This window comes from Staurois parvus, unplaced genomic scaffold (assembly GCF_062004578.1).
Source record: "Staurois parvus isolate SC_StPar_1 unplaced genomic scaffold, SC_StPar_1.0 ptg000012l, whole genome shotgun sequence".
Classification (NCBI taxonomy): domain Eukaryota; kingdom Metazoa; phylum Chordata; class Amphibia; order Anura; family Ranidae; genus Staurois; species Staurois parvus.
Window position 1 is genome coordinate 9733223 of NW_028317808.1, and position 26774 is coordinate 9759996.

The 26774-nt window shown below is 40.5% G+C and overlaps 1 protein-coding gene across 1 annotated transcript in view; it reads left to right on the forward strand.

Moving 5' to 3' along the window:
* Positions 1-26774, forward strand: part of WDR64 (WD repeat domain 64) — a 119554-nt gene that overhangs the window by 29121 nt on the left and 63659 nt on the right. The window contains exons 5-8 of the mRNA XM_089674819.1: positions 5507-5536; positions 11602-11712; positions 20722-20933; positions 26390-26524. Coding sequence (XP_089530945.1) covers positions 5507-5536; positions 11602-11712; positions 20722-20933; positions 26390-26524 — 488 coding nt within the window. The remainder of the gene's footprint in view (positions 1-5506; positions 5537-11601; positions 11713-20721; positions 20934-26389; positions 26525-26774) is intronic.

A 26774-nucleotide genomic window follows, 5' to 3' on the forward strand; every position in this document is an offset into this window, starting at 1 on the left:
CTACATTTCTCCTCTGTGCCTCTGTGTGATTTCTGTGCACTCCTACTAGTTTGGACTTTGTTACCTATAGACTTGAAATCTCAGCACTGCAAGGACTCTTTCCTGCATACCCACTCTGAGTATAGGCAGGTGCAGTCTCCTTTCTTCACTGTAGGTGGCGCTCAGCCAGAGCGGTGCTGCAGCTGGAGAGGAAGTCAGGAGAAACCTAGTTTCCTAGCCCCTGGAGGCAGTGTGCCGGTTGGTTATTCTGCATCCAGGTGACCTCAGTGGCCACCTTGGGTTAGCAGAGCCTTTTTAGGTGTCTGCCCCCAGGCTTCATTGCACTTTTTGGCAAGTGGACAGAGTAGGGGAAGAACTCCCATCTGTCAAGGAAAGTGATTAGCAGTAGGGACAGGCTAGGGACATGTCGTACTGCATCGGCATCCTTCCCTTTTGGATTCAGACAGGCCAGGCTGCATTCTGCCCTTGGAGACAGAACCTGTTGGTGCATCTTACTCACTCTATTATGCAAGCTGCACAGAACTGTGAGTGTTATCCAGCATGACGCTCTCCCACTGAGTAGTTAGTATACTTGGGCCATTTCATCAATACAAACCTCGTTATTTTCAACTGGGCTTTGTGTTATTACTGCTGCCGCTCCACACTGCTCCTGCCCACAAATTTCCAGTAGGTGTCTGCCCAGGTGAGTCTGAGGGCAGCAACCTGAGTGTCTCCTGCAGCCAAACCCAGCTCCACTTTCAGAAGTTCTGTTAAAAACAAGGTGGCCCTTTGGATTTTGCTTCTCAGTCCTTCTAAGGTCCCCCATCATTGCTGTGTGGGTGGACACACTGGGCTTGCCATTTAGTGCCAAAAGGTACCCAGCTTGTCTGATTCCTCACAGTTCTTTGTGACTCTTCCATGGACACTACACTCCCGATCCCCAGCTGCTAACTAATTTCTGTTTATTAGTGTGCCCCCAAGAGAGAATAGACCCCAGCTTGTGACAATGTGTGCCATTTCAGGATGTCTGCTCTTACTGTGTGCTGACAACCAAAATTACATTTGCACACTTTAGGGAAGTTTAGGTACAAAAATCAGGTTCAGTATGTCAAAACCAATATACACTTTCAGCACTAAGAGCTTTGGTGCTGCTAGTTTTAAGCACTGAATTCTGTGAGCAGAGAGTGAATCTTACCCTTGGACCCCTCACAATCTTTGTACAACCCACATGAATACTCCTAATAACACTATAATATTAACCTCCTGTGTAGTCCACACCATAGCAATAACTCTCCATGTAATGCTAATGCTTAATAACACACCCTGTATCCTGTATACTACAAGCAGACCGATCATATCCACCTGTCAGTTTTTCAGGTAGACTGAATCAGACCCTCCTTTATCCTCTATGAAGTAGTAGGTGTAAACAGACATGTGCCCGTTTACACCCACCTACATCTAATCGAGCCGGTAAAAACAGAAAGGTGTGGATCTGTTCCCCTTCCATCTAGTGGATCGGATGGCAGTAGGGTGTAAACAGACAGGTGGTCCGTTCACATCCGACTGACCATATAGGAGAGTGGGCTGTGTCTGTGCGGACATGGACCAGCCATTCGCCTGCTCAGCAGCGATCAGCAGACAGATCCCCATGTGGAGGAGGCCTAATACTTACTCTTTCACTATCCTGCCATATAACCTTAACACGAACCTTACCTGTAACCCTAACACTCACACTAACCCATTGTGTAACCCTATGTAACCCTAATAATGGCCCTCTCACTATCTCTCCGTATAATCCTAACTCTAACTCACCCTCCAAAACCCTAACACTCACACTATCCCACCCTGTAATCCTAATACTAACCCTCTCGTTGTCCCTCCATATAACCTTCACCCTAGCATTATCTGTCCCTGCAACCCTAACAATAACTGTTCCTGTAACCCTACTCTAGAATCTATTTATTCAGTCAAAACTGTTTATAAATGGCTGTAAATACAATGGAGGAAATTTACAAAAGGGTTGCAATTAACTGCCTGCACAGACTGTTTACTATTGCAGTTAAAAAACAAACCTTAGATGACATTGCTTCTGCTTCTGCTAAATAAAGCAGACCTTTTTCAGCCACTCGTGGACCTCTTCAGCAACAGATCACTTATAAGGGTTCATGCACAGAGGGCTTACACAGGAATTTTAGATGCCCCTTGTAATTTCTTGGTGCTTTCCTGTGCCTGGCAATGACTGTATGCAGCACCTGTGGCTCCCTGGCCACGTGAAAGCACTGAGAAATGACTCCTGGCATTAAAAATGTTTATGTATTGCCCCATGTGCGCGAGCCCTAATAGTGATCTGCTGGTTGCTGTATCATCATACAGTAGAGAAATGCTGTAGCAAAAACAACTACTGCATCTATCTTTTGAGAGAGAGAGAGGGTAGAGTAGAAATGGCTCTACCAGACGGATGCTGCATGCTCCAGTGATGCCACAGATGATATCGGTGCGCTTCCTTAAACACAATTCGGCACTTTTATCAATAAAGTCGCAGGCCTTGTGCTTCATCTTGCATTTCTATCACTGTGTATCTGTGTTATAATGTCACAATTCAGTGTAATAAATGTGTTGAATCTTTTGCACCTGCTGATTTTGTCTGAATATGCATTTTGTGGAAATGTGGCAGAATTGCCACAGATTTGCCTCAGACGTATTTACTTATGGCACTTTGCCTAAAATTGCCCATTTAGGAAGTGCTACACTTCTTAAAGTAGAACTAGAGGCAAAATTTTTTTTAATTTTAGATAGAGTAAAGGAGGGTTATAACTAGGGTTGTACTTGATACCGGTATCAGTGGTGATACTAAGTGTGACGGAACACCTGGCACCCAGCTTGTGCATTCCGTCAGAGAACAGCATCTTTGCCACTGGACACAGGACCAAGGTATTATAGCTGGGCATTGCTCCCAAGACTAGGCGACACTAGCTTGATGCAAACTGGAACTACTTTATTGAACAGAATTAAAGTTTTTATACACTCCAGAAATTGGGGCAGTGCCCACACACATTGGAATAAACATCCCACACTGATTAGATAACGAGGTGAAGCTGACATCAGTCTAATCCTATCATGTAGGCACCTCCAGAAGAACTTGCCAAGAACAATAGGTGACTTCATTAACAGTAAGCTAATCAACACCCAGCCATCCAGACCAGCCTTGATAAGTCCGTATGGAGTTAGGCTGTATGGAGACTGCATAGGAGTACATGGAACAGAGACCAATGTGACCAGCTCCTGTAATGGACATATGTAATTCCAAATAAAACCAACCAAGAATAGTCTTTAGGGAAGATGAAAGTAAATAGTCCTTCAAAAATGTCACAGAAAGGGAAATATGACAATAACAAATAACAGGGTGAATGTGGGCAGAGAAGGTCCCTGCAGCCCGTGTCCATAACACTAAGGATTTGCATTTGCACTCATACTTGTGCAAATGCTCTGATACTTGAAACCGATTCTTTGCAGTGCAATTTGAGCCCTTTCATTTTGTAGGGGCTCAAATTGCACCACAAAGGTATTGGTAATTGGTATCGGCGTGTGCTCGTACTTGCCGTTGAAAAACGGTATCGGTGCAACTGGTTATAACTCCTATCAGTTTTTTTTTTGTTTTTTTTTAGCCATCTGTGTCCCTACCTTCACTTCCTGTTCCATAGCCAAAACAGGAACTGAGAGGAAATCCCTGCATGTTAATGGAATCCCTTGGGGCCCCCAGGTTACCAGCACTAGTTTCCCCATTGGAAGGTTTCCCCTCTATTACATTTCTGGGGACAACTCAATATTTGGGATTTTTTTTTACTTTCACTTTCAATGTTAATGGTAAACAGGACAAATAAAGAGGGGGAATCTCCCTAACGGGCACATACAGAGATAAAATCTAATAGGTGTTCTAATCCTTCTCCACTCTACACTTTAATTTAACCATGTATCAGCGCTTTACTTCTGTCACAAACTAGCTTAGAATAGTAGTTTAAAAAGATAAATTTGCCAAAACAGGCCAACAGTTCTGAGTTGGTGCACAGAGTTGCAAAAATAGGAAATGGCGCGCAACTCAATGAAGTTCAGCTGTAACTGAACATGTTTTACAAACGTTCACATACTGCAAAAAAAGTGCCACGGCATTCATAAATAACCCTCCTTGTGTTGACCTGTGGTTCAGAGAGCCCTTTGGCCCCTTTCACACTGGCGTTCTGTTTGTTCCTTTTTCATCTATTCGTTGATGGATGAAAAACAGACATCAATGCATCTTCATGCAAAAAGGATGTAAACAGACGATCATTCATTTATATCTGTGTACGTATGCATCCTATTTTGAACAGATCAAAAAGCCCTATCTTTGTTCTGTAAAAAAAACAGAAAGGGCAAAAAACGGATGGAAATGGACAAACTGTCCATTTTTGCATCTGTTTTTGCATTGGTAGTGAATGTAATGTTTTTCTTTGAAAAACGTGACTGAACTGATGAAAAAAATGGAACGCCCATGTGAAAGGACCCTAACTGAGCACTGTGTAGCAAGATTACAAACCCAGGGGTTGATTAAAGTAGAGCTCTGCCCAAAAGGGGAAGTTCTGCTTCTGGTAGGTTAATTGGCTCCTGTCTAAAATTGACCCTAGTATGTATGAATGTGAGTTAGGGACCTTAGATTGTACACCCCTTGAGGGTTAGGGACTGACGTGAATGTATAATATATATGTAAAGCGCTGTGTAAATTGACAGCGCTATATAAGTACCTGAAATAAATAAAAATAAATAAATAAGCCTTTGTCCCAGACTCCCCATTAAGGATTGGCACCTTTGGGGAGCGGGGGGGGGGGGGGTACCTGCTCCCACTTTCGCTGCGATTGCCTAGGTGATTGGAAGCGGAAGTTGTCCTCCCCCCTCCCTCCCTGTAGTCTTCTGAGTCCCAGAAGACTACGGGTCATTCACAAAGTGCAGTGCTTCTCGGTCATGTGCAGTGGGCACCTGGCTGTGAAGCCGCAAGCTGTCACAGCCGGGTGCCCACAATGAAGATGATGAAGATGCCGGCACCAGGGAGAGAAGACGGCCGGTGAAATCATGGTGAGGACACCGCTGGACTGAGGGACAGGTAAGTGGCTGTATTTTTTAGCAGCTACAGTTTTTGTAGCTGCTAACTTTCATTTTTTTTTCAGGTGAAACTCCACTTTAAATACGTTCTCAACTAAGCACTGGTCTGTAGCTGTTGCTGACAACCTGCAGTTCCAACTTCAACTTTCTGCTGGAAACTGCTGCATCCACTGAGACCCAGCGCTGTTTTAAATTGGTGCTTGACAAATGGTAGCCAGGCATATATTTCTTTAAAAAAAAAAAGAGGAAAAGGTTTTGCCTGAAGTTGGGTTTAAAGGTATTAGTAGTTAAACAGAGGCACACACTATATAATGCATAATTATTATTAACTCAAATACTTTTTTGAAAATTTTCAGTACTTCTAATGACATTTTATGTAAAATTTTTTCTTATGCAGATGAAACCATATGCCTGCGTACATGTAACTGTAAGTAAACATTCTATATATTCTCATGTTAAAGTGGTAGTAAACTCTTCTTTAATACTTTTATCTACAGGTAAGCTTATAGTGAAGCTTACCTGTAGGTAAAATGAATATCTCCTAAATGTGCACTGTTTAGGAGACATTAGCTCTTACTGATAGCTGTGCTCTGCATACCCGTGCTGTTCCTTGAGAGCATTGTGCTGTGGGCCAAGACTCCTGTGACGCCATTGCAGCTTGGCCAATCAGATGGCTGGAGCTCAGGAACCCAAAAGGAAGCTCAGGTAAAAATGGAAGCTCTGCCAGCGGTGACAGAGCACCTCTGGAGGGCTTCGTTTCAAGGTAAGTCCTTCATAATATGCTAGTATGCGATTTTTTTTTTTGTACGTGTGGTTTACTACCACTTTGAGTGCAATGAAATTTTTGTGCAGAAGGTTGTGTATAGATCAGAATATATTTTTCTTGTAAAATATAGACACTTTACTCCCATAACCAAAAATAAGACTTTTCTGGGCTGCACCTGTCATAAGATGAGATGAATATATTGATATTTAATGAATTGGAAAATCTATTTGTTATTCAAACAAATGGGACTTTACAGGTACGCAAATTCAATCTGGTAAAATCAGTTATTCATTACTTCTTTTCAATAAAAGTTATACTCCATAAAAACATATAATTTCATTCTAAGGAAGGTAATGTATATCATATAACAATAGCTTACAACCAATCAACCACATGTTGGAATCTGCTGCCCTCTACTGTTAGCTGCTATTATCACAGTGTTATGTATAGTTATGTATTAGCACTTCCTGTCCTTGGTGGGATGGCTTAAATTGGTATTAAACCCAAACCAAACAATGTAATATATTGCAGCTGCATTCATGCCGCAATCAAAAGTGCCTGATCCCTCGTGCTAGGTTTGTTTTAGAAAAATGAAACAAATGATGGCACAGATGGTATGAGCTATTTTTGCTTTTCGACAGAACTTTTGGTTTTCGGCTTGCCTTCGTTTTCTTTTTTTTTTTAGGCTTTTTCCCCTCTTTTTTCACCTGGTGATCTGACCAGTAACACACCTCCTGTATTAGAGTGCCCCCAATCTGGATGAAGAAGCACAGGGGGCACATTTGGATAGCAGCATTGTCAGTCTTGGGGAGGGGAGTGATGTACTAGTAGATATAAATACACTAACAAATTGAAGCTGAACTCAGCTAACACTTTATAAGTAGTTACCGCAAACAGTTTTGTTCCTTTTGGGATAAAGGTTTTACATAAATAAATAAAAACTGACCATTTAAGCACCCCTGCAAGTGTAAAATGGTTTGTTTCATCCCTGTATCTTATACATCTGCAGGACAACTTGTTCTTTTGAAAAACAACAGGCTTTCTGTCTAGATCACGAAACATTGAGAAGAGAAATCAAGAGAATCCTATCAAGAGACATTTAAGGGCATATAACAAATGGCATTACAAAAATAACTTTTTTTCATAAAATTACACATATTAAAACCATGTATAGAACCATGTCCAATGCTTTCACATATCCAGACCAAAAGCAGAGACTATTAGGTAACCATTCCTGTGTTCTTTCTGTTTAACTGTAGCTGCCAATAACTTCTTGATCTGAATCCTACTGCCAGACAAGTCTCTGTCCTATTATTATTATTATCTCATGCACAGCGCCAGATAGCTAGGTCTGTGCTACTGTATGTATGTAGTGGTCACCTTCCAGTATATTAAAGTAGGTGAACCTGTGTTTTTACAAAATAATTTATATGCAGCTCCTGTTATTTTAGTTAACCCTGTCTGTTCTTGTGAGATTTTATAGATAGTTTTCGCTTAGAGGTTCACAGTTTCTGCGTGTGAGAAGCTGTGTTCCAGGCTGATTGGACAATAGTTGGATGATCTCCCCATCACTGCTAAGCTTGTCCTCAGGTCTCCAGTAAAAAGATGGATGCCAGATTGCGATGATACTCAGGGGACCCTGCGAATTAACTTTGCTGCAACATTAATCTGCAGATATCTTTATCAATAATTATATATGCCCAGATATATGTGCACATTTCCACCCGTGCTTCTATTGGGCCCTTTGCTGATAATACATGTTTGTACATTGGGTGTATGTACTATTATTAATCTTTTCTTATATAAAGATTGTATTATGGCGTGCATCTACTGTATATACTTATGGTTAAAGAGGACCTATACTCAATTTGGATCCAGCGATACGGCGTCCTGTATCTCCCTGCCAAAACATGCACATGTTCGGGTGGCCGCCTCCTGGGTCTCGATCATCGGCCACTGTCATTGGCCAGGCAGGAATGACATAATTCCCCTGCATGCATGGGAGTTCAGTCAGATTAGGCATTGATGAACTTGTACAGTGAGCTGCGCATGCAGAAAGGCAGGTAAGTAACTTTAATGCAAAAAAGACAAAGCATGTCTCTTCAGCATGAAAGTTCCTGCCTATTCACCATTTTTATACTTTTTGATTTAAAGTTCCACTTTAATGTTATATCCGGGTTGCAGTAGTTCCTCCCAATTACTATGATTAGATTTTAGGTGATTTTTCCCAGCAAGGAAATTCTCTCTGTTCACAGAAGCCCTGTCCTGGGTGAAGGCACTGCCAACTTTATTATCAAATCCACTCTTCCAGTGATGGTTTTGGTTATTTTATTTACCTACAGGTTTAGCGCAATATCCTGTTTGGGGATGGGCCAATTCTCATATCCCCATACACACACAAAAGAGGGCATTGAAGTCTTTGGGAGTGAAACGTATTATTCAATTATGGACAAGTGTAAGGCCAATAAGTCACAGTATGTGTGTGAAAAGCTGCGTTCCAAACTAGTTGGATAACAATTGGAGGATTTCCCCATCACCACTGATCTTGCCTTCAGGTCTCTGACACAAAAATAGATGCTGCATCATGATCATCCTCAGGGGCCATTGCAAATGGACTTTGCTGCAACATTCATCTAGAGGTATCTCTATTAATAACTATGTGGGGCATTCAAGTCGAACCGGGACTTTTAATTTTACCGGCATAAGAAGGGATGTTAGCATGGCGGTACTACACCCAGTATTAAATGGCAAGTGTGTCCTATTACTGATGGGCGGCGCACATGTTGCGGTCCATTTCAGAGACTATTGATCAAGATGGCAGACAACAGTGTTAGTACGTGCATAGAACAGCGTGTGGTGATGAATTTCTTGTGAACTAAGGCATGAAACCCACAGCAAAGTATGGTGATGAGACTGTCAGCTGCAGTAAGACATCTGAATGGTGTAAACATTTAAAAGATGGCCATATGTCCATCAGTGATGGTTCCCAGCCCACAGCAATCATTCCTGTGAACATTCAGTGTGTGGAATGCTTGATCCTAGATAATCGACATGTAACCTGCCATGAAATTGCACGAAAGAGCCTAATCTTTGTGTGGGAACGATGAACACAATGATGACGAAGTGAAGCAGGCTGTCCTAGGATGGTTTAGGCGTACTGACAAATATTTCTATGCCGAAGCTTTCCAGGCATTAGTTAAACACTGGGATAAGTGTATAAATGTAGGTGGGGAGTATGTCGATAAATAAATGCAGTTTCCACTGCTTGAAATTTGTTCTTTTTTTTATATAAACTTAAAAGTCCTGATTTGACTTGAACACCCCTCGTCTATAGACAAGGGTATACAGTGGGGTTTAATTACTAAAGCTGGTTCACTTAGAATCTTGTGCACTTCTGCATAGAAACCAATCAGCTTACAGGTTTTAGTGCTAAAGCTCAATTGAACAAGCTAAGGTTAGAAGCTGATTTGCTACCATGCACAGGTGCACCAGATTCTGAGTGAACCAGCTTTAGTAAATCTCCCCCATGATGTGCACAATTCCACCAGGCCCTTTGCTTGATAAAGGAAGCAACGCCTCCGAAACACATCTTCATAGCAACCTTGATTCAGGCCCTCCCCCTCTTCTGTTGTCGATGGAGGATTCCTCTGGTGCACAGTGCTGGCTAGACCGGGTGCATGCGCAGCGGACGAGGCACATCACGGTTGCAGTAGCTCCATCCCGGCGGGCTGTATGCATTCAGAGTCCTAGCTGACTCTTAGGAGATCATGGGTTACCTCTTTCCATAGAGATCTTACAGCGGGCACTCAGGAGTGGAGGTTGAGTCTTTTCACATGCTGATTCTTTCATCATCTCTTGTGAGTGTGTTCATTGAGAATTTATATTGCTTTTATCAATAATCTGTATTACACTAGGGTGGATGAGCGCTCTCTCCCTCTTTGTTTTCCTTTACTGATAATACCTGTTTATATGCACTATTATTAGTCTTTTCTTATATAAAGCTTGTATTGTTTTCATATTGGTGTGCATCTATATACTTTTATATGAGCTACGGGTTGCAGTAGTTCCTCTGTTCCCAATTAGTGTGATTAGATTACTGATTTATTTCCCAGGGATAGAATCTTCTCTGTTCACAGAGGACCTAGGTGGAGGCACTGACAACTTTATTATCAAACCCATTTTTTCACTTTCCAATTAGGTTCTGGTTCTCTTCTTTACCTTACAGGTTTAGCGCACTATCCTGTTTGTGTCATTTCTTATAACCCCCCCTCCACCCCAAAGACGGCTACACACATATTCAAAGTTTTACATAATATTAGCATATTTAAACTATAAATGTTGCATCATTCTTTACTGGAGATGTAACAGTTCTCTACCTGTTTCATGAACAATGTTCTCTTGATTTTACAAGATTGGATTGTGTACCTATAACGCCCCATTAAACATTTATATTCAAATAATTTATCAACTAGCAGCAGTAGATATGTCTCATAACAACTGAAATACATGAAGATCTGTCTTCAATATACCTAAAAGCAAGGTAAAGACAAAAAGTAGATACTCAGATATAAACAAATATCAAAACATACAGTTGTAAATAAATATCTAGAAAATCTTTCAAAAGTTCAGTGTAATTCAAAAATCTCCTTTAATGGGAAGAATATTCCACCGTATGACATGGAAAAGGTAATATATTACCACACAAACGAGAGGAGTGTGGAAGTATACAGTATAATAAAATCCTTTTGTTGAATTGTACAGTTTAGATAATCACATCACTCATAATATATGATGAGTATGGATAAGGCAAACCTAACTGAGATCAGCTCCCAGAGGTTCCGCTGACCATATCAAAAGTCCAGATGCCGAATCTGAACCCTGCTGAGGTCAATGGGATCTGTCAAATCATAAATTAACAGCATTTTTTTAATATGACACTCTTGCTATATAGGGTAAAATAAATGCAATGTGGTCTCTCTAAAATTAATACCAGACTCTTTGGATCTGGTATGGATTTTGTATACAGGGGGGCCCTATTCAAATTTGAAAAAATGGGGTCCCTCAAAAAACCAAACAATACCCTTTGGATCTGGTATAGATTTTAAGGGAGAACCCCACTCAAAATAAAATTTGGTGTAGGCCTGCCAAATTCATACCAAGCCCTAAATCTGAGTATGCTGCTTGGCAGGCCAGGGTAGTGGGGGCAGCTAAGCTGTCTATTGGAAAAATCATGACTATGTGCATAACTGTTTTGTTGGGCTTTCTTGCTCAGAATAAATATAACAAGTGATCATTTACACTTTAACTACTGTCAATCATGTCTGGAGCCATAATTGTGAAACACTGCCATAACATGAATTATGTCATTAAAGAAAATACATTGTGTGATTCTACAAAAGGAAATGTAGAAAGCCCCTCTACTAAAACTCACCCAACACCACAAGTGTGGATAATCTGCCATGGAATGTTCTCATGTATGTTATTTGATATTTCACCTGATGAGTGTGGTCAAGAGAGGTAGAAGTCTTTGGAGCACCTGTTTCCAGAGAATATACTGCACATGCTTTTCCCCACTCATGTTGTAGGGATGGAGTTTGGGGATTATTAAAAGCGCTGGATACCAACTACAAGCCAATAGTAGCCATGTAAGTTGCTATGACCATTTCTCAACCAGTACATAACAAGTAACATGACTTATTTTGCTGATGTTGTGTTGTATTTTTTAGGAAACTGCCTGGTTACTATGTTGTGATATTCTTAATCGGATGAAAAAAGTTGTTGCTGTGACAGAAAGAAGCCTAGTTTTTTGGGATTATAAATGCCGTGGAAAACAGGAGGTGTGTTTTAAAGTTAAAACTGTACGGACATCATTCTAGAAGCACAACGTAAAGAAAAAGCAAAACCAGCGCTTAAGTCTTCATGCACCAAAGGAACACGATAACTGACACTCGCTGGGATGCAGCCCTCTAAAAGATAGGGGAATCTTGATGCTGATAAAAGAGAACACAAAGGGAGCACTCTGCATGAGGAGAGTGCGTCCTTTGTGTTCTCTTTTATCACGATTCTAGAAGCACAGCTTATCTGGTGGCCTTCCAAAAAAAACAATAGATGTACAGTATATGTTTGACTATTTTACACGGGACTTTGGTATCCATAGATATGAAGGCATTGTTGCTGTTCCTGCTGTGAAGAAGCATTATCTGTGGGCACCTGTAAACCTAAAAAAGCATCCCTAGTTGACACTACTGATATAATAGGTTAATGAACAGGCTAAATGTTTTGGCCAATAGTCTAATGCTCCCAAAGGTAATAGTGGCATGAGTGTCTCCAGTACACACAGACATCCAGTTTGATAGGACAGAATGTAAATGTCTCTAGGCTTCTCTTTTTGGGATCAGCATCGCCTGATCATTTGTAAATATCAAGTTGCCATTTACTGTTGAGGGAAAAGTTAAACCCTTAATCCCTTTGTGACTAGGGGTCACCAATGCATGCCTAGATGTCCAGGCTAAATTTAACTCCCCCCCCCCCCCAAATTTTGATTAACTTGGCTGTAACTCTATTAATATTTTGCCGAACTAAAACAATGTTTATACATTGTTTTTAAGACTATGTATAGTTTTTATTTGCCATTATTTTATGAAATACCTTGCTCTGAATCGGGCACGCTCTGTGTCCTTTGGACACAGCTAATCACAGATTGAGGTAAAGGGCCAATCACAGCGGCGCTTTACCGTGTGATCAACATAAACCTTTTCAATGTCACACATCCCAACCATCTCAAACTGTTAATATACTATCCATGATAAAGTCCCAAATTCAAAAATAAAAATAAAAATTAAAAATTAAAAAATAAAAAATAAAAATTTCTTAAAAGTTATAATTATAATCCTTGCACTTCAATCTTCAAACTGTGAAATGTCCAAATCTTCCCTTCAATCCAAAGTACCTCGAAAAAAATAAACTAAATATCCCTTGTGAAAAAGTCGGAAGTGACGAAACGCGTCAGTGTCGTGACGTCAGACGTTAGGCCGGAAGGAGCAGCGCGGCCATTTTTGAGGTGGTTTTTCGGCTTATAACGGATTTATCGAGGATGGACGGTACTTGTTGTTAATGTAAGTTGCTAATAAATTATGTATATCTATCTATTACTCCACTGAGTTTGCCCTCATCTGTTCTGTGAGGAACGGGGATCCCGATACCCATTGCTACAGGAGGAAAGGATCCTACTGCGCACTCCTACTAAAGAAAGTTTATTCCCAGTGGAAGTAATCTCATCTGGGAAAGGAAATATCAGAGTGTTATACAAGCAGAAAGAGGGTAATTGTATATTATCCCACGTGCAGAGTGGTGGCACCTATTTTGGCACAGTTTTAATAATCACTCACTGTGTATGTGTTGCTTTTTCACATATTGCAGTGGCTGTTTCACAGGGCCACTTGTGAAGTGGTGTGTTGATTTTCACCTCACAGGCGTGACATATTTAGTATTTTATCACCTGTGTGGTTGCATGATAAGCACTTTATTTTATTTTATTATGGTAATGCACTATATTTAGTTTATTTTTTTCGAGGTACTTTGGATTGAAGGGAAGATTTGGACATTTCACAGTTTGAAGATTGAAGTGCAAGGATTATAATTATAACTTTTAAGAAATTTTTATTTTTTATTTTTTAATTTTTAATTTTTATTTTTATTTTTATTTTTGAATTTGGGACTTTATCATGGATAGTATATTAACAGTTTGAGATGGTTGGGATGTGTGACATTGAAAAGGTTTATGTTAATTTTTCACTTTCAAGGGTGAAAGTTTGACTTTTCTGTGGGAAACAATAGCGTTTTTGACTTATTACCGTGTGATCAGCTATGTTCAGTCACAGCTGATCACATATAATCAAACGTGCTGGTTATTAGTAGTCTTTTCCTCACATGCTGTATGTGAGGAAAGGAAAGCCTATAACTGGCAAGACTTTCTGTACACGGTTTACAGTGATTATCATTGCATCCCCATCAGTGTCACCTATCAGTGCCACCTTATCAGTGCTTTCTCATCAATGCAGCCTCATCAGTGCACATCAGTGCAACCTCATCAGTGCCGATAAGCGCAGTCTGATCAGAGCACATCAGTGAAGAAGAAAAATTACTTATTTACAAAATTTTATAACAGAAACTAATAACTTTTTTTTTTAACTTTTTGGTCTTTTTTTGTTTGTTTAGCAAAATTATAATAAAAACCCAGTGGTGAGTAAATTACCACCAAAAGAAAGCTCTGTCTGTTTCAAAAAATGAGAAAATTTTCACATGGGTACAGTGTTGCATGACCGTGCAATTGTCATTTAAAGTGCAATAGCGCCGAAAATTGGCCTGGACTGGAAGGGGGTGAAAGTGCCCAGTATTGAATTGGTTAATGGAAAGTATAGGCTAGGCAAGCATCCAATCAAACTGATCTCAACTGCTTTAGAGGGATCAGAGAGAAAGTGTAAAACATTTTAATAAAATAAATAAAAACAATTGAAATTTTTTTTTAATGCATCCTCTTCCCCCCATGCCAATGTGAATGCGCACATAGGTACTACACAAATATGTGACCGGTGATTTCACCACACATGTGAGGTATCACTGGGCCCAACATCATCTTTTATATTTTACCAAATTATTGGGTATTATATTGTGTCTATGCACTCTAAAATGCATTTAAGTGGATTTTTTCCTGAAAAGTTGTGGTTGATAAACAGCTGTGCAAAATGCAAGAACCACCATTTTATTCTCCAGGGCTTTCAGAAAACATATTGTGTTTTTGGGTTTGCATGCTTTGTATTTTCTTGCAAAAAATGCTTATTTTAACATGTATTTGAGAAATGTAAAAATTGGCCTGGGCAGCAAGTGGTTAAATTATAACAGCACTAAGTACAAGTATAATGTAGCAACTTGTCTTTAACAAGGGGCTATTGCCTAAATTTAGTTTTTGGCTGGGTGGTGATTTGTATAGTTTTTCACTTGGTCTTTCCCTAAACTCAGTGGGGTTGTGATTTCTCACTGCTGCCAGTAGGTGTCACTGGTAACACTGGAAATAGTTTGAAATTCATAGCAGGACTGTTATGAATATTCATATTTCCTTCAGCCAGTCCAATAGGAGGTACATGGTGTGAGGAACGTGGTGTTAGACCACTGCCCTTCTCACCAATTGGTGACAAATGACTGGTCGACCTCACAGCACGCTGTCACTGATATGCAACAATGCCACTCTTAGCCTCACCCTGCTCTAAGATTCTCCAGCTCGCAGGACCACAATCTAGGTGCCAGCAGCCTGAGAGCAATTGTCACTAGGTTAGGTTCACTAAGCAATTAACCCTTTAGACTGCCACCACCGACTTTTACCAAAAAGCCGAAACTTTCACAAAATTAGCAATAATGATTATGATTTTAAAACGTGTGTCTGTCACTACAGACTGGCGTATTAATACATTTATAATGAAAAGGTAAAAAATGGTTCAAGATAAAATATTTACAGAAAAGGGTTTATTACAAAGAAACAAAGAGACATCAAGCACCAGAAAGATAAAGTGGTGAAAAATGAAGAATACTTACAAGTCCTGTTTCAGCAGACTTCAGCAGTCCATGAGCAAGGTGATATATTGGCTCTCATAACTTGACAGATCTTCATTTGCTTGATGGTACACAAAAGCTCTCAAAGTGTAGTTGCATTCCACTTTTCTTCACATCAAGGGGGGTGTTGACAAATACAGTTTTCTATAGGTATTACAGTGGTTGTAAACCCTCTCATATACCCAGTGAAGTGAATAGCCTCATGTGATACACAGAAATGAAAAAAATCCTTGTACATAAGTTTTACTTGATTATCCGCAGTCTTCTTTTCTCTACATCCCTTCAAAAGGGCTGATTTTAGGTAAAATCCTGCTGCATATCAATATCACAGAGGTGGAGGCAAGGAGCTGCGGTTAGAGCTCTGTGAGAGCTGATTGCAAGAAAGGGACACACCCCCTTTATAGAGCACACAGAAGCTATGTTTTGTATAGATAAGCTGTCTGCTAAGCCCCCCCCCCCCCATTCACCCTGACACAAATTTGTCTCATGTGTTAGGAAATATCCTCAGAAGTGACTCATGCTGATAACAGAGGTAATCAGCACCAGAGAGAAACGATACTTAGATTTTTGGAGATAGACAAGTAAACTCTACAGATATATATATATACAGTGGGGCAAAAAAGTATTTAGTCAGCCACCAATTGTGCAAGTTCTCCCACTTAAAAAGATGAGAGAGGCCTGTAATTGGCACCATAGGTAGACCTCAACTATGAGAGACAAAATGAGAAAAAAAATCCAGACAATCACATTGGCTGATTTCGAAAGAATTTATTTGCAAATTATGGTGGAAAATAAGTATTTGGTCACCTACAAACAAGCAAGATTTCTGGCTCTCACAGACCTGTACCTTCTTCTTTAAGCAGCTCCTCTGTCCTGCACTCATTACCTGTATCAATGGCACCTGTTTGAACTTTTTATCAGTATAAAAGACACCTGTCCTCAACCTCAAACAGTCACACCCCAAACTCTACTATGGTGAAGACCAGAGAGCTGTTGAAGGACACCAGAAACAAAATTGTAGACCTGCACCAGGCTGGGAAGACTGAATCTGCAATAGGCAAGCAGCTTGGTGTGAACAAATCAACTGTGGGAGCAATAATTAGAAAATGGAAGACATACAAGACCACTGATAATCTCCCTCGATCTGAGGCTCCACGTAAGATCTCACCCCGTGGGGTCAAAATGATCACAAGAACGGTGAGCAAAAATCCCAGGATCACACGGGGGGACCTAGTGAATGACCTGCAGAGAGCTGGGACCAACATAACAAAGGCTACCATCAGTAACACACTACGCCGCCAGGGACTCAGATCCTGCAGTGCCAGACGTGTCCCCCTGCTTAAGCCAGTACATGTCCGGGCCCGTCTGAAGTTTGCTAGAGAGCATTTGGATGATCCAGAAGAGGACTGGGAGTATGTCATATGGTCAGATGAAATCAAAATAGAACTGTTTGGTAGAAACACAACTCGTCGTGTTTGGAGGAGAGAGAATGCTGAGTTGCATCCAAAGAACACCATACCTACTGTGAAGCATGGGGGTGGCAACATCATGCTTTGGGGCTATTTCTCCACAAAGGGACCAGGATGACTGATCCATGTACAGGACAGAATGAATGGGGCCCTGTATTGTGAGATTTTGAGTGCAAACCTCCTTCCATCAGCAACGGCATTGAAGATGAAACGTGGCTGGGTCTTCCAACATGACAATGATCCAAAACATACCGCCCGGGCAACGAAGGAGTGGCTTCGTAAGAAGCATTTTAAGGTCCTGGAGTGGCCTAGCCAGTCTCCAGATCTCAACTCGATAGAAAAACTTTGGAGGGAGTTGAAAGTCCGTGTTGCCCAGGGACAGCCCCAAAGCATCACTGCTCTAGAGGAGATCTGCATGGAGGAATGGGCCAACATACCAGCAACAGTGTGTGCCAACCTTGTGAAGGCTTACAGGAAACGTTTGACCTCTGTCATTGCCAACAAAGGATATATAACAAAGTATTGAGATGAACTTTTCATATTGACCAAATACTTATTTTCCACCATAATTTGCAAATAAATTCTTTCCAAATCAGCCAATGTGATTGTCTGGATTTTTTTTCTCATTTTGTCTCTCATAGTTGAGGTCTACCTATGATGCCAATTACAGGCCTCTCTTATCTTTTTAAGTGGGAGAACTTGCACAATTGGTGGCTGACTAAATACTTTTTTGCCCCACTGTATATATATGCTTTGTTTAGATTTAATGACTGAGGTTTAAGACCACTTTAATATCTCTGAATACCTATGGGTTACAGTCTGCAAACATGCATATTATTGTCCAGCGTAAAATTTTCTTCGGAATGAATATAAATATGACAGGTTTCAGATGTCTACTTTACCTAGGAGGCTATAGGGGTTCCATTGGTTCCCCATATGGTCTGACATAGCAGTATTTGGACTTGAAACGTTACAAAATAACTGAGGAAAGTAAATGTATTCTTACTATGGCTGTGTTGTTATTATTTCATTAGTTATGACATATACTGAAAGTTTAGTCTTTGCTAATAACCATTTAATCAGGAATGTGTATTGGCCATTCCCACAGGTGAACTATTTACGAGAGGATATCTGTTAAAATTATGGGTACTTAGGCTTGTTGAATCTGACTTTTTAAATTAAAGTTTCCAGACAGAAATGTGTATTTGTGTAACAGGCATGAGAGGGTCAGCATTTTTCCTTTCAAGGATCTGATAACAAAGTTCTGGCATGGCTACAGTATTGCATGAACTGAAGAAGAAGGGAGGGGGGAAAGGTCACTGTGGCTATGCCTCTCCTTCTGACAAAATGGCTGAGATGAGCTGAACAAAATGGATGTTGCATATAGTTTTCATGTGTCCAATGCATACAACATTTAAACATGGCCACTTGTGCATGCCTTGGAGAGAATATAAATATTATATATTTGTGGTCTATCTTCCCCAGGCTAAGGTTTGGTTAGGTGCTGCTGGATTGAGCTATGCTTTTAGACCCCATAGTCTTTTTGGGGCATAACATGTGCTGAATATGGGCTTAGGCCTGAAATGGCCCTAGAGCTGTCTCCTGCCTGTAGATGGATGAAGCTGTGCCATTGAGGAGACCCAGGGGAAGACCCTTGTTGTCCCAAGGGCCTGGTGACTTGCTTGGAGGAGGATGCACTGAACATAGGAAATGGAGAAAGAAGTCTGTAAACCAACTAAGTTACTACATCCAGTAACACCGGCTTAACGCTTGCCAGAAGGGCCAGCTTAACCCTTTCGTTGCCAGATTCATATGTGGTACAGACCTGACAGCAGCAGGTTTTACACACACTCCCTGTAGGTGCCTATTTTGTGTAAATTTGACAGGCCGACTTCTGGATGTCAGATGAAAGCATTCTGGCGCCTCTGGTGGGATCTGGATTGCTTTCATACCCCCTAGTAGGGTGTCCACCCCATGCATGCACCCCCGCCATGTATCCGGTTCTCCACTTGCCTGCAGGCCCAGGACTGGCATAGCAGGTGCCACTGGGTGGAGGGGAGGGAGCAGAGTGGACACACGTCTCATCCCCTTCTTGTTGCTGACCCAGAAGCGACATGTAAATTGTCACTTTCGGGTACCCCTCTCAGTTTCCCTGGCCAAGAATGTATTGGTCAGGGAATGCATTGCATTACATTCAGTGGAACATACAGGAGACATCCAGGGTCTTTTCGACTCATTAAAGAGAACTCGTCACCAAAAAAATCACTTTGTCCCCTACGTGATGAAAATTTTTTTTTCAACTGTGAAAAAATAAAATGACACCCAAGCATATACAAGCCCCCCTCCCCAAAAAAAATATTTTTTTAAGGCCCCCCGCCCCCACATATAGGCACATACAAACATAAACACATGCTTTGGGGGTGCCTACGCACAAAAACATCAATTGTGATAGATATTTCCACACATGCCAGAGTGAGAGCAATAATTCTAGCACTAGGCTGCCTCTGTAACACTAAAATGATGACCTGTAGGGGGCTTTCAATGTGTCACCTATAGAAAATATAAGGTACTGAAGTTTGTCGCCATTTCACAAGCGCACGCAAATTTAAGGGTTTATGCAATCTTCAGTCCTAAAATCACTTTTTAAACATGCGTGCAAAAAAAAAACGGCTCTGGAAATGATAGGGTTAAAGGTTCTGGCACTGTGAAGCTGGACATGGATCTGAATCTGAGTCTTTAAGTGATCTGCTTGGTAACTGGGACTCCTAAATCTCACCTCCTTGACTACTCCAAAAAAAAATATTTTGTACATATCCAGTAAAAAAAATTTAAAAAATCTAATTTCTTCATAAATTTAGGCCAAAATGTATTCTGTTACATGTCTTTGCTAAAAAAAAATGCCAATATATGTAAATTTATTGGTATTACAAGTTATAGCGTCTACCAATGGCAGTATATGTACTGGAATTTTTTTTTATACTAGTAATGGCGGCGATCAGCAACTTAAAGCGGGACTGCAGCAGGAATTCTGACACTGGGTGGGAACTGACTAACTGCCACTGACATCCCAATGAAACTAATACAGTGATCAGTGCTAATAAAAAGCACTTACACTGTACTAATTACACTGGGCAGGACGGGGTTAACATCTGGGGTGATCAAAGGGTTAACAGTGTGCTGTTTTACATAATGTGCTGTGTGTGTTTTACTAGGGAAATACACAGCAGCATGTCCTTGCTGGCAGGAGAGAGACCTGCATTGTTTACACACAGGTCTCTCCCCTGTCAGTTCTACACGGCGATTTCCAGGTTCCAGCAGGTAATCTCCAGCTGGGACCTGGTGATTGACATGCCTAGCCACCAATAGCGGCACGGGTAAGGCTGCGCAAGCTCCCTTACCCGGAAATGCAAATCACGTGTATGTATGTATATATATATATATATATATATTTGATTTTGCACAGCCCTGACGCCCTGTAGCAGTAATTCTACTATAGGGCGACGGGCAAGCGGAAGAGGCAAAAGTGACTGTTGTCTAATGCTCTCTCTCAGTCCCCAATTTTAGTCATGGACTCAGCCTTGGGGAGAAATGCTGGTGCCTCCTGCCTCTGGTGATGCCACTATGCCTCTGGGGTGTCAAGGGGGGGGAGGGGGTGCTACAATAGGATGCTGATGGCTTTCTCACAACAAATTTGGAGATGTTATTGTGGCTGATTAGCTATGTATTGTTGCACACAATTATGCATTAAATTAGCTGTCATTTCTTTTGAAGGATAGCTATGTCTGCATCAGACCAATGGAACACTGCCTGCTGTGTGTCTGTGCTGTGAATTCACAAGAACGTTCTGTGAAAAATGAAATATTGATCGGAGATGATGCTGGATTCATTACCTTGTTTTCAATTGCAAGTTATGAACTTAACCCAATCCATGCAAAAATAGATATATCTCAGCCAGGTGTCCTAGATTCTAGAACATTCAAGCAGTAAGTAATTGTGTGTTTGAAAAATTGTAAACTGCCAAAGCATAGCTGCCAACTTTCCCTGATTTGGAGGGACTGGTATTGACTTCTATAGAAAAAAAAAAAGTACAATTTTACTTGAAACAGTAATTCAATTTCTTAATTGTTGCATTTGTAAATTGTAAAAGCCAGTATAAATTGTAAAAGCCAGTATAAAGTAATAGTACTGGTAAAAAAGCACTTGTGGGTTTAACCAGTCATTTTTTCTAACTTGATTCTCCATGTAACAGGGATGTGCCAATGTGCTCTTTGTCTACATACCTTTTTGCTAATTGGTGTTCCTGTTTCCCAGCTCAGAATGTTGGGGGGTATGCCAAAGATATGTCAAGTAGCTTGTTTAAATTTTTATTTGTAGTTTTGTAAATTATATTGATTCATTTAAAGCGAACTTTACCCAAAACAGCTTGATTACAATTAACTTTCTTTACCAAAAGAACATGCATTCCTCATTAACAATTATGCTAACAAAATGAATGTGTGCTGTAAATTGCCTCCAGTATTACTCTTGAGCTGTTTCTTCTTGATAGAAGACTCCATTTTGTTTAAGCTCAGAGCAGTCACTTCCTTATTGGAAACTCTCCCCCTCTCCTTGGTCTGAAAAACTATATGTCACTTTCTTCATTTAAAATATGTACATTTTCAGCCTTGGACACTCTTCGCTTATCTAGACAGGAAGGTTGATAGAAGCTTTACAGTGCTGAATTTCACAGGCTGCAGATGAGAGAAAAAGATGAAAATATCATGGAGCTATGATAACTCACTATCCTTGTAAGCTTAACTCTTTTATGACTCCCTGACAGCAGAGTTTGTCCTGTCATCTCTCATTCTTTTCTTTTCTTTCTCCCTAATCTGTGTTAATTCAGTGCATTCTGTGTCATTCCTGTTTCTTCTCCCTTCAGCAACAGTAAGTCTTATGCAGGCCATAGACAGGGCGAAAAACGACCGATTTTTCTTTAAAAAAACGAAAAATCGGTCGTTCAAGCGGCTGACGTTACCAGCAATGGTAAAAAAAAAATCGGCCGATTTTCATCCCGTCTACAGCCGGCAAAAAGTGTCCCTGCAGAGAGCTCCGCTATTTCTTTGACAGTTCTTTGACATTTACAGCGGTTGCAACATTGTATCTATTTGTATCCATTTAGGATACAGATGTTTTTATTCGGAAACAAATAGATACAATGTTGCAACCGCTGTAAATGTCAAAGAACTGTCAAAGAAATAGCGGAGCTCTCTGCAGGGACACTTTTTGCCGGACTGGAATTCCTCTTATTTTTCATCCTCTTCTTCTTCTTCCTCTTCTTCTTCTTCATCCTCTTCTTCTTCTTCTTCATCCTCTTCTTCTTCCTCTTCTTCTTCTTCTTCTTCTTCCTCTTCTTCTTCTTCTTCATCATCATCCTCTTCTTCTTCTTCTTCATCCTCTTCTTCTTCTTCTTCTTCATCATCATCCTCTTCTTCTTCTTCATCCTCTTCTTCATCCTCTTCTTCTTCATCATCATCCTCTTCTTCTTCCTCTTCTTCTTCATCCTCTTCTTCACCCTCTTCTTCTTCATCCTCTTCTTCTTCCTCGTCTTCATCATCATCCTCTTCTTCTTCTTCTTCCTCTTCTTCGTCTTCTTCTTCTTTCTCTTCTTCATCCTCTTCTTCTTCTTCATCATCATCCTCTTCTTCTTCTTCTTCTTCTTCCTCTTCTTCTTCTTCCTCTCCTTCTTCTTCTTCCTCTTCTTCATCCTCTTCTTCTTCTTCATCCTCTTCTTCATCCTCTTCTTCTTCCTCTTCTTCTTTTTCTTCTTTTTGTCTTCCTCTTGCAGGTCACTGCTCATGCGCAGATTTTTTTATCGGTAAAAAATTGGCAGCTTTGCCCATCATTGCCGCGAAAATCGGCCGATCGGCAAAATCAGCCGATTTTTTTCCAGCTTTACCGATAAAAAAATTCTGCCAAAATACCGAAAAAGGGCCGAACAAATAGCCCACTAACGATCCGAAAATCGGCCGATTTTATTTTCGGCCAAAAAATCGGCCGATTTTCGACCCATCTATGGCCCCCATTAAAGCTGTCAGCTGATCGACCACTAGTGGCTCTAAGTTTAGGCACAGTGCCAAGAATAGAGAGCAACTGATCACATGCAGAGCAGGGTGAGGCCATGCATTACTATATTTTAAACAGTAAAGGCACTTATTTTTCATGTTTTACACAGCTATACCTGCAAAAGGACCAGTCCGAAGTCATCTATCGGGACTTAATTTTCTGACTAAAGTTCCACTTTAAAGAGATGTTCGTTTTTTGCTTGTATATCAACCCAATATTTCTTCTCTTATCTTTAGAAAAAAATAATTATAATTGTTCCATATCCTGCAGTGTTTAAGTCTTTTACAGTTTGTGAGATTCTTATCTCACTTTGTGTTCTTCTGCTAGCTGAAAATGATTATTACCTTGAATGCAGGCCAGAAAATGAGGTTTCTATATTGTCCTGATCTTTATAATATAAGGACAGATCCTAAACTGTGAAAAAACAAATAATTCCTTAATAGGCACTTTTAATTTATACATCATTCTAGCTTAATTTAGTGAACAACTTGTATGTCATAATGTAATTCTTGCACTTTTATGTTTGAAAACCGTGCCATTCCTCCTAAATGCTGTGTACATGCTATATATACACTCACTGTTCCTCTGATAAAAGTGCAGCCAATCAGGAACAATATTTAATGATTGCTTATTGGTTTATGATTGGTTATTAGGGATTACCTAATTTTTCAGTTTTCTTTTGGCTTAGACCCTTACATATACCCAGTAAAATGACAAGCCTCCTACATAAGTTGTACATGTCTATCTGCAGCCATTTCTTCTCTTCTAAGGTTCCATGTACATGGGACGTTTGGAAAACACTTTTGAACAATGGAAACTGACTTCTGGAAAACGTAGGTTAAAGAACGTCTGTTTAGCTGCGTTTGCATACGCGTTTATGCACATTTATGAACGTTTGCGTTTAGAAGTGTTTTTAAAAGATAACCTCATGAAACCTTCCAAAATGCCCAGAATGCACTGAAAAACAGTTATAAATTAACTATTTCAGACATTTTGAGAGGAATAGTGAGAGCAGAAGCAGAGAGAGTATTTGTTGAGATTAACTCTTTTTTTTTTTCGTGGTGTTTGGATGTGTTTCAGCTCATTTCTGTGCAGAAATTATTGCAGCAGTATGTAACATATTTTCTTTCATGCAAAACCTCAAAGTATGGTGTCCATTTGAGTACTGGAAAAATGCTTTGCATGCATTTATCATGATGAAAAAAGGCTCTGGACAGCATCTGGAAATGGAAGAGTTAAAAAATGTTTCCAAATGCTTATAAACGTGGTTAGCCGCGTTTACAAGCGTTTGGCGTTTGAAATGCTGTTAAAATCTACTCCTGAACGCAAGTTTGGTGCGTGAAAAAAACGACTGTAAACTCAACTGCCTGTAAATGACTGTAAACGACATAGTGTACATGGACACATACGAAAACATTAGGGAGAGTTCAGGGGCTGCTGAAACAAATGCAGAAAAGCGCCTAAATGTGAGTTCAGCTGCAGTTTACATGGAGCCTAAAATACAAATTTTGCCCAGTGGAGTGAAGACTTTGCAGCGCCACTCAAGGTCAGATCAAACAGAGCAACGCCGCCAGTACTCAGAAGAGGGGAGCCTGTGTCCTGGCATCAATCCAAAGTGTAAGAACATATAGAGGACGATGCTCAGACTGACCCTATGGAAGCATCAAAGGGGCAGGGCGAAATGTGCCAGAGGGCATGGACGGAGTGGGGGCTGAGGCCAACATCGTTACTCGTTAATGTATCCATGGGGTCGGTCTGAGTGGTGTCCTTCTCTACACTTTTACCCAGGATCTCTCAGCAGCAGATGTCACACACTGCAGAGCTAGAGTACAGAGCTTAATGACATCTGATAACTGATTGCTAATTGGAGGGAAGGGACACCCCCCCCCCCCAAACATACTCATAGAGAAAAGTGTTTTGGATTCAGGCCAGTACACACTATAGAGGGATGTGCTTTGTGCACTTTTCATGTCTGTGGTTTACAACCACTTTAACGAACATTAAAAGAAAAGAAATCAAACTTGGAAGTGCATGCATCATATCTGTTTAGTGCTCTGTTTCACCAGTTCACCCAAGTAAGTTTAGTTAGTAATCTGGTCATTTGAAAATCCCTGTTTGTGATTAGGTATAAAAACTCCCTAACTCTCCCACTGTTGAGAGACAGGGATCGATAGCTTTTATCAGCCCACTTCCCCTCCTGAAGTAATTGTATTTACTATAACTTTATTTTGAAGAACTCCTTTTTTTAAAATTCGAGAATAGGCCTCACATCATGATCAAAGTTTCCAAAGGAAAACTTTCTCCTTACCTTCTTATTTGGTATATAAGGACCACAAGACTCTCTTTACTCGTCTTGACACATAGGAACCACACTCATCAATGGTGCCATATTTAGAAGGAATTGGGGCACACATGGACACCGACTACATGGCGACCTCTCTTCTGCCTGGTTAATAAGGATCTTTGCCAGCACACTTTAGTATAGTAATAATTTTGTCCTTTATTTAAATAAAGTAATAGGCATCACAGGTTGATATCTAGGGACCTCGCAGGATCCATTTTTCTCTGCCTTGAGAAAGGAATCAAGCAAGGTCCTGACACATTGGCCTGTGGTGCCTTTACGTGAATAAAGGACAAGATTATCACCATATCAAGGTTTGCTGGTAAAGATCCTCATTTTCCTATGATTGCATGGTGGCGACATCCGCCAATTCACTACAGCACCCTACACAAATTGTGGGCAAGTCTGTAAAGAGTGTCACAGAAATAATACAATTTCGTATTCACCTGTTCCCTGAACCAAAGAAAAAGACCAAAAACATTACTCTTACCCTTTGGGTCTAATCTCAATTACACCAAGCCATGCATGCCAACATACTCGTTCTCTTGAAGCAGTATCTGTGCACCACAAGCCAAAACAGTATTTAATAAATTTTTACTATTCGAAGCAAACTCTCCCATCCATCCATGTCTCCATGCTTTATTTTGTTGAGAAATCACTAAGAAAAACAAGCCTCTAGCATTTCTAGCTGTGGCCATCTTGAGTAATGGCAGATGGTTCATAAAGCATTTACTTCCTAGAATTCATCTGTCCTTATCTCAGGCATGCAGGCAGGAGTATCTGATTACTAATGTTTGCAGGATAAGGATTAAAAATAGCTAATGTTGAGATAGTTTATATCCTTTAACCAGGGAAATCCACCAATGACAGAGAAGGAAGGCAAGATAGAGAACTCCTTAATAGAACATAACAACCTATCCTTAGCAACTAGCAGCTAATGATATCGCTATTCACAATAACTAAACATTTTGAGCTGTTCTTTGCATTTATCTCTAGGTTTAAGAGAAAGCTGCACAATGACTGTGTTGTCAAAGTAAAGTATATCCAAGAATTAAAATGCTTTGCATCATGTTCTCAAGACAGCAACCTTTCTTTGGTTTTGGATGAAGTACAAAAGATAAAAGATGATAGGTATTAATTATTGTTCATTTCTGTGCAGATATTTATATATACTGTTTGTTTATTTCATACACTCGAGACCTGTACTTTTCAGCATGGGCATGACCAGGGGCGGACTGACAACTCATGGGGCCCCCGGGCAATAGGGGATCATGGGGCCCCTGTGTCCTTGCCCAAACTCAAAAAAGCCTATGAAAAAGGTACCAGTGGCATCTCATGGGGCCCCCTACTGCCCCAATGGTCAGTCCGCCCCTGAGCATGA